This window comes from Lutzomyia longipalpis, chromosome 1 (genome assembly GCF_024334085.1).
Source record: "Lutzomyia longipalpis isolate SR_M1_2022 chromosome 1, ASM2433408v1".
NCBI classification, from domain to species: Eukaryota; Metazoa; Arthropoda; class Insecta; order Diptera; family Psychodidae; genus Lutzomyia; species Lutzomyia longipalpis.
In genome coordinates this window covers 48,424,720-48,434,128 of record NC_074707.1, presented here as the reverse complement: position 1 = coordinate 48,434,128, position 9,409 = coordinate 48,424,720, and the positions used below count along the sequence as shown (strand labels likewise).

The window sequence follows — 9,409 nt, the reverse complement described above, 5'->3', positions numbered from 1 at the left end:
GAGAAACAAAATTAAAGGGAGAGCACATAACCTCAAACGTCATCATTCATCGCAGTTTGTTGGCCAATTGGTTGTTTATTTCATCCGGTATTTCCGGGAGTTTTTGCTTGAGGAGCAATAGTGTGGTGACTGTGGGAAGATGTCAAACTTCCAGGAGGATCAGTATTGGGGTGGAAATAATCCCCAGTACAACACCTACGATGTCAATACGGGATTTATTGATCAATCCCAACAATTAGGTCAGTTAGCACGATTTCTCTGAAGGAATTCCCAAAAAAATCAGCAAGTTCTCGATGATTCATTGCAGATTTCCAGTCATTTGACAATTCAGCATACAATCAGGGTGCCTACCCACCACCCTACACCCAACAATCCCCCAATATCTTCACCCCAGAACCCCTGGACGCAATGGGTTTTGGCAGTCAAGGTGCCACGGGAACGAGTGAATTCGATGAGCCACCACTGCTGGAGGAATTGGAAATCTACCCTGAGAGAATTTGGGAGAAATCCCTCGTTGTGCTGAATCCATTCCATGCCCGTGGATTGACTGACAATGCTGAGTACTTCTTTAAGGAAACCGATCTTGCCGGTCCCATTGCCTTCTGCATCAGTTTAGCCGCCTGCCTCTTTGTCTCCGGCAAGGGGGCTCACTTTGGCTACATCTATGGGCTCTGCATTATGTCCGTAATGGTCATGTACGTCCTCATTTCCCTCATGTGCAATTCCACCGAGAACTACGTCACCCTGACTGCTGTGGCCAGCATCCTCGGCTACAGTATCCTCCCAATTGTGTGGCTGTCGATTTTGGGGATATTCCTCTCCCTCAACAGTATGATTGGGATGATTTTGGCCCTATTTGCCATCTTCCTGGCCACTGTGGGTGCCAGCAAAATCTTCTGCCTCATGACGGGGGATGTAAATCAACGATATCTCATTGCATATCCCTGTGCTCTAGTTTATGTCATCTTCTCCCTGCTTGTTCTCTTTTAATTTGTCCTACAAATGGAATTTATAAATTAAATGCATCTTTGTACCCTAAAAGTTAGTTTTTTTGTGTTCCGGCAACATTCCGGGGATTCATGACATTTCTCAGCCACGTAGTTGCGGTGGCGCTGCAGTCGCCAAGTTATTTTGACATCCGGGCGGGTTACGTGTGTTTTCACTCCTGGGAGATTAAACTCCGGGATTTGTAGTATAAGTCGCAGGGATTGCTCCCAAATAGGCAAGGAAATCATGAAAAGTGCAATCCATCTTCTCATCTACACCGTCCTGGTTTACCTGCAACGGGCAGTTTTGGCTGTAGAGCTGACTTTTGAGCTGCCCGACAACGCCAGGGAATGCTTCTATGAGGAAATTGAGAAGAATAAATCAGCTACGCTGGAATTTCAGGTAATCTCATGCCATGGTGGAGCTTCTGCAATCCCAGAGACCCGCAAAAGTTGCCCCTCTGACATGAAAAACTTCCAAAAAGGGAAAGTTTTGGAAGAACCTTGAGGATAACCTTTCTTTTTGCCCATTTGCAGGTTGTTACAGGCGGGCAGTATGATGTGGACGTAACACTGGAGTCTCCAAAGAAGGAGATCATCTATAGACAGATCAAAACCCAGTTTGATTCGCATTCATTCACAGCCACGGTGAGTTTTCTTCCTTCTCTCTACAAAAAAAAGAACCCCAAAACTACGTCAAGGGTCAATGAATCCGAAACTGTGGTGTACAGTGTACACACACACCTTGCAACAGTTTCATGAGCTCATAAAAATCATGAATTTTATGTTTTTAGCACCTATGACACACCTCACGCTTCATTGAGTCTGAAAATTGATTTTCATTGATAAAGAAAATTGCAAAAAACAAGATTTTACGAGAAAAGTAGGGGTAACTGGGGTAAAATGGTGAATTTGAAAAAAAATAAAAATTAATATCTCAAGAAGCAGTGAGAGCTAATCTGTCTAATTTTGTCAGTAGTTGCACTTCCTACCCCTGCCTAAGCTTAGAAAGTTTCATAATAATTTATCCAATATTTTGGCTTTTATTTGAAAAACAAATTTTTCGAACCTCAAAGTTACTCTGACCACTCAACTACAAATTCAGTTTTGGCGAAATTCTCTGCAATATTTTTGATCCAAATGCATTTTTAGACAGAGTAACTATTGCAAAACACGAATCTAATCTGAATTTTCCGAAAAAATTTTCGAGTTTTCCCGTAAAACACTGACAGTAAAAAGTACCGCTTGGGGCAAAATGGTGAATTTGGTGTTTTTTTTAAAATAACTTTTTAAATTTTTGAAAAAATAATTTCCCTTAATTAGTATAACTATTATATACAATTTGGGATGTTTAATCACTGACTATTACCAATTTTTATAAACTAAAAAAATAAAAAAAAAGCAATTTCTTAAATTTAACGTTTTTTTTAAATTTTTTGTGTTTTTTTTTATTAAAAAAACGTTTTAATTGGTACATAAATCACTTGTAGCGCCCGACTCACTATCCAGCGAATATTAACCTGCTCATAGAGTGAGTACCCTTAGATTGGCGGTAACTGTAACGGCTGCCCTTCCCTCGGCAACGGCTTCTGCCTCTAGGTTACAAACCCTCAACTAGGCGAGAGAATATGAGAATCCACAAGAGAATGTAGGAGAGCACTGAGAGAGTAATTAGATGAGAGAATGGCAAAGAGTGCTGATTAGTGTAGAACGGCAAAGAGTGCTGATGTGTGTAGAGCTGTAGAGAGAGTTAGTCGAAGCTCAGCCTTGTGCGGGAATGGCTGTGCGTGTAAGTGCTCTATAGATTAGTTTGAGGACTACGAGGGTTGAGGTTACTAGAGGAGTTGACCAAAGCCCTGTGGCGCCCCCCTATTCAGGGCGCCACACACTCATTCTCAATAGATATTATAGTGCCTTGCTAAAATAATTTCATTAAATTAAGATTAGGGAACAAAAAACGCAATTAACCGTTTTACCCCAGGATTTTTGGAACAGGCAAAGGAAGGGTTTGGAAAATGGCCTGAAAAAGCATTTTCCCATTGCGATAGCGAAAAATCGTCTGAGACAAAGTTGTAGCCCGGAAAATTTTCTATAATATAGTTCTCATGGGAAATCTCAAATATTTCCATGGAACTCAGGAAAAATTATCTCCCAAAAATTTACCGAATTACCCCAGTTTCCCCTATATTTTTTTTAATCTTCCTCCTTTCAGGAAACGGGAATTTACGTGGCTTGCTTCAGCAATGAATTCTCCACATTTTCCCACAAGCTCGTCTACATGGACTTCCAGGTGGGTGATGGGGAAGCCGCCCTGCCTGGCATCAGTGAGCACGCAACGGTGCTGACGCAATTCCAAACATCCGCCGAGGAGGTGCACAAGAGTCTCAATCAGATTCTCGACTTTCAGACCCATCATCGCCTTCGGGAGGCTCAAAGTAACAAAATTTTCGAGGAGATCCTTTCCAAGAAATCATTCTAAATTGAATTTTATAATTTTTTCAGGTCGAAAACGCGCTGAGGAGCTAAATGAGCGCGTCTTCTGGTGGTCCTTCTTCGAACTCTTTGCCATTCTCGTCATCACCATCACGCAGGTGATTGTCCTCAGGAATTTCTTCACAGATCGCAAACCCAGTCAAATGGGTGGGAAGTTTGTGGGCTAAAACAGAGACTGTGCAGCAAAAGGCGTGTGTGCTCTATAAAAAAAAAAATAGAAATTAATTCACAAAAAATTGTGCTTAAGATCGGGAAAATCATCTCTTTTTTCATGTTAAAAGAAAGAAAAACCTCAATGTCTGTGGAAAAAAAATAATTATTTTTCTTCATCAAAAACACCGCGCATTGGAATTATACAAATGGGGGATGTAGAAGAAAATTATTTAATTGCAAGTTCTTTAGTTTTTCTTGCGAATTGGATGAATGGGATGATTCATTCCACTCAAGTCCGGAGGATTCTTCTCGAATTCCGTAATTTCCTTCATGCCAGCCTCCCCAATGGCCCACAGATCCGGATGTTGTTGCTTGAAGTTGCCGTACCAAGCCTTAACAAGGGGGTACTCATCGAGACTAAAGCCAATCGCTTCAAGGCAGAGGGTGGCCGTTACAAGAGGGAAGTCAGCGATGGTGAGATGATCAGCAGCAGCGTATTTCGTCCCAGAGCGCTTGAGGTAAGTCTCAAATGTAGCCAGAGAGATGTTGAGCTTCTTCAAACCAATTGGCGTGCGCGGGTAGTCGAAGAAAATTGGAGCCATCTGTTAAAAAAAAATAACGTCGAATTTATTCGATTTAATTAACCCCTTCGCGTTCATTGGGTCATATGCTGGCCTAAATATGAAATGTTTGGGGCAAAAATTTTAAGTCGAGCTTAAAATTTTAGGTCGGTTTTAAGTCGTTCTTTAACTTTGAGTCAGTTTTTTAAATCGGACTTAAAAAAGATTTAAGATTTTAAGACACCTCAATTTTAAAGCCCGACCTAAAAAACCTAACAAAAATTTTAAGCCCGACCTGAAAAACTGACTTAAAACTTTAGGATCGACTGAAAATTTTATTACCGATCTAAATAACTAACTTATAATTTTACAACTGACTTAAAGTTTTAAGACCAACCTAGAAAAAACTATTTAAAAAAAACCTCGATTTTCTAGTGAATTTCACCCTTAATTATTTTCTTAATTTTAAATTAACCCTTTAACGTCCAACGTGAAACATAAAAACATTGAAACATGCGCTCTTTTATCACGATTTTTATTCTATGATTTTTTTTAGAGGACTTTTCTCACTCAGAACGTCTTCTTTGACCCCTTATGCGTGAATTTGATGCATTTGTAACATGGAAAAACAATTACATTTATAAATAATTGAAAAAATAAAATGTTTCACGTTTGGGTCAGCGTATGACCCAAAAAACCTTAAAGGGTTAACTTAATTTGGTTCTCAAAAACTTGACTTCATTTTTTTCTTAAATTGAAAATAGGTACGTTACTTTTACGCAGAATATGCCAAAGAAGAAGTTCTGATTGAGAAATATAGACGCGAAAGGGTTAATCTCTGATTAATCAGCGCAAAGGAAGGAGAACTACTTTCAATTTTCTAGCCATCCTCTCATAAATCTTTCTGCTGTGAGAAATGCAAATTTTAAAATTTATTGGAGGCGTTTGGAATGCAACAGGTGCGAGTAGTCGGTGATCAAAAGCTTACGAGATTTGTATTAATTTGAAGAAGAGGAAGAGAAAGATTAAACAAAAAAAACTATTTAAAGGTATTCGAAGGATTTTAGAATTTTTTTTTGCCTTCTTTATTATTTGAGAAGTCTAAAAACTCTTGTAGAATGTTCTTGTATTTGTGCTCTATTAACACTCGGAGGACTTTACTGGTAATTGCTACCAATTGGAACCTTAAAATCGTCACAGAATAAAATCTATTGGACCTATCTCGATGAATTTAGCATCTATGTGTAGGGAATTTTATTTACTTTAATATAGCAGAAAGAAAATCTCGAGAAAAGCTTTCTTTTTGGAAGATAATTGAGGTCAAAGTCAGAATCCAACGCGGAGGATCAAATTGGTAATAACTACCAGTCAAAATCCCATACATTTTTGCCATTGTTTTGAGGTTATGTTTCCCCATATTTCCCAAATAAAGTACTCTTGTTCACTTTTCCTCAGTCTAAAATAATTAATGGGACTAATTTTATTGCCGGAAGTGACTAAAAAGTTACTTGAAGAATCAAAGTTTGTGATGATTTAGGCGCAATAATAAATTATGTAAAATTGTAGCTAAAAAAATCGTTTGAATTGGCAATTTTGCATCGATTCTACGCAATTTTTTTTTCACTGACGATTTTCTCAATTAAATATTTAGTAATTAGATGCAGGAATGCTTGAAGGAGATCAAGAATTAGTGAAACTATCGATCCTTGTTCAATAAACTGATTAATAATTAATTATTGAGCATATTTTATCAACTGGTACTTATTACCAATTTGATCCTCCGCGTTGTGCCAAATGCTGGGTCCTCCAAGTGTTAAAAAACTGATGGGACTTATTGTATTTCTGGTATTTGCGGTAATTGAAAGAGTAAAAAAATAATACTATTAAGTAGTTCATTGTTGGTATCAAATACCAAGTATTTGAGGATTTAGAAACATTTTTATCATTTTAAAATTATTTTAAAGCTATTAAGAACAAATCCTACTTTTACAAATACTGCAAATATCACAAATACTGCAAATACCACAAATACCGTAAATCCTACTGAAAATCTAAAGAATTTCCACATAAAACTTTGACAAATAATTCATAGACAATTTCTTTTAGTAAATTCAATTCCAATTTTTAATTTTCAAAAAAATTAAAAACTTTCTTAAAAAAATTAAAGAACAAAAGAAAAATAAAACAAATACTCACCACATACATAGAAATGCTGCTGTAGTAGAAGGAAGAATTAAAGTTGAGACGATGATTGACAATAGCGCGAGCTTTTGGGTCTTTTGGGTAGAGCTCAGAATCCGGGCGATATTTATCGCAAAGATACTGCAGAATGGCAATGCTTTCGGGAAGGAAGAATCCGTCGTCATCGAGAACGGGGATCTCCTTTTGCGGATTCATCTCGGCGTACTTCTCCGTCATGTGCTCTGAAGCACAATAATCCACGTTGATGTGCTCATACGGAATGTCCAGAGCTTTTAGGGCCATTCGGACGGCCAATGAGGGGGGTCCGTCAGACACAGCGTACAGCTTCATTGTTCTGCATTCAAATAAAATATATTTTCTTTAAAAAAAACCAAGACAATGTATTTAAAAAAATTAATTCGTTTAAAAATTATTTTAAAAAAAGAAGTTGTTTTATGGGTCTTCTTCATGAGAAATCGTTGAAAAAAAAATTAAATTAAGTCGTAAAGAATTTTTCTTTGTTTTGTAAGGTTAATTGGGCTTTTTAGTAAAGCTTTGGGGCGATCCAAAGTTTACATTTTAAAACTTTAAAAACTTGTTATTGCTTTTGAAGCAATTGATTTGCTTAAAATCTTAAAATAAAATTAAATAGTTTACCTTGAAAAGGATATAAAGTTTTTTTTAACAAGAAAAATTATCTTACCTTAAGAACTAAAATTTACGAAAAAGCTTCCTCAAATGAATAATTCTAAAAATTATTCATTCACTTCAACAAATGAAGATTTCTTTCTTATTCCTGGCTGCTTTGCCTTATTTTCTATTTATTTTTAAGTTTAACTAAAATTCAATTTTTTTTTAAATTAGTTTCAACTAACTAGAATTAAAAGAAAAACTAAAGAATATCCTTCAGACAATAATTCTCTGAGAATTTCTCTTGGAATTCTAATAAAGATTTTTTTCAAAATAAATATTTAACTTTATTTTATTAAATATTGCTCTGAATTTTATGATCTTTCAAAAAAGCAAATAGTTGGAGCATTTAGGACTTTTTGAAAGTGAGACAAGCGAAAAAACTCCTCTAATTTTTAATCGGTAAATGGACGAACGTATAGGTGATCACTGGAATTTTTTTTAAACGGATTTTCGGTCTCATGCTCGGCTAATTAATTTTTATTTCTGGCCAACGTTTCGGACTATTTAAGTCCTTCCTCAGGGCCTACAACAACCCCTTCAGGCACAATAATAAAATAAATAATTTTGACATCAAAATGTTCAAAGTTCTAAGACTTTTTTTTCAACTTTTAATAATTTATTTTAAGAACTCGTTCTTCTGAAAGAGAGATCAATGGCTCAAAAACTCATTTGATTTAAAATTTTCACATTTATCAGAATAAATCCATCATAAGATTGAAAAATTATCACATCATCAACATTTTCCAATCAACACCTGCTAATCTTATCGGTCTACTACACAGTGGTGCAAGCTAGAAGAATGTTTCTATTGTTATATATTATTTGCATGATGAAAATAAAAGAGATTGTATTTGCAAAGAGCTAAAAGAAAATTGTGCTGCTGTGGCGCCGGGTAGCTGCCACAATCCAGGCGTTGGCTCTGTCTCTTTTTTTATATTCTAACATTCCAATTGCGCAACTTTTTCAACTAAATTTCCTCAATAAATCTTCACAAACTTTTAATAAATTCTTTTGGTCTTCTTTAGCTCACCTGAATTATTGAGATCTCTTGGGGAAATTGCTGGAAAACTTTGAGGAGAAGTTGGAGTATTTTTTGAGAGATCTTCAGAGGTGCGTGAAGACGCGGAGAGACCCCGACGCGAGACACAACCGGATAAAGACTGATGGGGGAATTATGAATTTAATTTTATGTTGAGTTTTATGTTCATGAGACCGTGGCAATGTATTCGTTTCATTTGGCCACAAACACACACCAAGAGAGCTTCCCACATTATTTTCCCGGCTCTCTGGCGTGCCATAGAATATTATACTTTCACTCTCGCGCGGACAAGATAGTCAAGAGTTGGTATCTCTGGCTGGTCGTGGTGATCGGTGGATGATCGTGTGTTGGCCCATGGCCGATCGCAGATCCCACCAAGAAAATTCCACAGAATGCGCGCTAAACCAAAACATGCAGCACAAAGCATTAATCACTTTCATTTTCTTCCGAGAAAGCCACTCTCTGTGGATGCAGGAGATCACTGCTCAATGATCATTTCGGCAGCATCGGGATGTAACATGCTGCCCGCAAAAAAATGTTCCTGCACGAAAAAGTGAAATTCAGTAAACTACAGACAAGATGCTGTTGTTGTGGATAAGTGAATGGAATTTAGCTACAACAAGAGACGATTGGACTTGCACGCAATTTACTAAAAAGAGTAATCTTGAAGGTAAAATTTTTCTAAAATTCTTCTCGAGTTTCCGGGCAAGCAAAAATGGGGTATTTTTGAAGGCAAATTCAAGTGGCTATATCTCCGGCTGTAATCAACCGATGTTCAAAAATTTATTACTTTGGAAAGGTACGTTTCTCACCTTTCCAAAACCGGTAAATTTTTGAAAATCGGTCAACCCGTTTTTTCTTGGCAGCCATTTTGGTAAACCTAGGCGAAAGTGCTTTTTTCACGATTTCACAAATTTTCATTTTGACCTCTTGCATCTCAGTCGGTAGTGCAGCGATTTTAATGAATAAATTGTCGTTGGAAAGGTAATTTAATTCCCTTTTTAAATCTGATAAATTTTTGAAAATCAGTCAAGCGGTTCGGCTGTGGCAGCAATTCTAGTGAAAAATACACTTTTGACTATATCTTAGCGTGTGGTTGACCGATTTGAACAAACTCAGATTGAAATGGTAGCTAATCATGCCCTCCAACTTTAACACATGGAGGACCTAACATTTGGCACAACGCGGAGGATCAAATTGGTAATAACTACCAGCTGATAAAATATACTCAATAATTAATTATTAATCAGTTTAGTGAACGAGGATCGAAAGTTTCACTAATTCTTAATCTCCTTCAAGCATTC

General features: G+C 36.9%; 5 protein-coding genes across 5 annotated transcripts in view; 3 read left to right on the top strand and 2 right to left on the bottom strand.

The window, feature by feature from the left end:
• LOC129787983 (protein Peter pan) overlaps positions 1-9,409 on the bottom strand; it is a 1,185,971-nt gene that overhangs the window by 521,096 nt on the left and 655,466 nt on the right. The gene's annotated exons all lie outside the window — the stretch shown is intronic.
• Positions 1-9,409, top strand: part of LOC129787980 (L-dopachrome tautomerase yellow-f2-like) — a 1,067,766-nt gene that overhangs the window by 402,891 nt on the left and 655,466 nt on the right. The window lies entirely within an intron of this gene.
• Positions 13-1,041, top strand: LOC129788022 (protein YIPF7). Its single transcript, XM_055823985.1, has 2 exons — positions 13-239; positions 308-1,041. Exons 1-2 carry the CDS (start codon positions 140-142, stop codon positions 988-990), a joined length of 783 nt encoding a protein of 260 aa, XP_055679960.1. The 5' UTR covers positions 13-139; the 3' UTR covers positions 991-1,041.
• On the top strand, positions 1,109-3,872 carry LOC129788027 (transmembrane emp24 domain-containing protein 3). Its single transcript, XM_055823992.1, has 4 exons — positions 1,109-1,389; positions 1,524-1,634; positions 3,199-3,421; positions 3,489-3,872. Exons 1-4 carry the CDS (start codon positions 1,234-1,236, stop codon positions 3,644-3,646), a joined length of 648 nt encoding a protein of 215 aa, XP_055679967.1. The 5' UTR covers positions 1,109-1,233; the 3' UTR covers positions 3,647-3,872.
• Positions 3,776-8,936, bottom strand: LOC129788025 (glutathione S-transferase 1-1). Its single transcript, XM_055823990.1, has 3 exons — positions 8,097-8,936; positions 6,389-6,728; positions 3,776-4,234 (listed from the first exon to the last, which is right to left on the bottom strand). The coding sequence occupies exons 2-3, from the start codon at positions 6,722-6,724 to the stop codon at positions 3,878-3,880; spliced, it is 693 nt and encodes a 230-aa protein (XP_055679965.1). The 5' UTR covers positions 6,725-6,728; positions 8,097-8,936; the 3' UTR covers positions 3,776-3,877.

What these genes read in the sequence shown, in the direction of transcription:
- LOC129788022 (XM_055823985.1), top strand. Translation starts at nt 140, where the DNA reads ATGTCAAACTTCCAGGAGGATCAGTATTGGGGTGGAAATAATCCCCAG. An exon ending in TGATCAATCCCAACAATTAG is followed by an intron (nt 240 to 307) that starts GTCAGTTAGCAC and finishes GATTCATTGCAG; the next exon opens with ATTTCCAGTCATTTGACAAT.
- LOC129788027 (XM_055823992.1), top strand. Translation starts at nt 1,234, where the DNA reads ATGAAAAGTGCAATCCATCTTCTCATCTACACCGTCCTGGTTTACCTG. An exon ending in CAGCTACGCTGGAATTTCAG is followed by an intron (nt 1,390 to 1,523) that starts GTAATCTCATGC and finishes GCCCATTTGCAG; the next exon opens with GTTGTTACAGGCGGGCAGTA. An exon ending in TCGCCTTCGGGAGGCTCAAA is followed by an intron (nt 3,422 to 3,488) that starts GTAACAAAATTT and finishes TAATTTTTTCAG; the next exon opens with GTCGAAAACGCGCTGAGGAG.
- LOC129788025 (XM_055823990.1), bottom strand. Translation starts at nt 6,724, where the DNA reads ATGAAGCTGTACGCTGTGTCTGACGGACCCCCCTCATTGGCCGTCCGA. An exon ending in GCAGCATTTCTATGTATGTG is followed by an intron (nt 4,235 to 6,388) that starts GTGAGTATTTGT and finishes TTTTTTTAACAG; the next exon opens with ATGGCTCCAATTTTCTTCGA.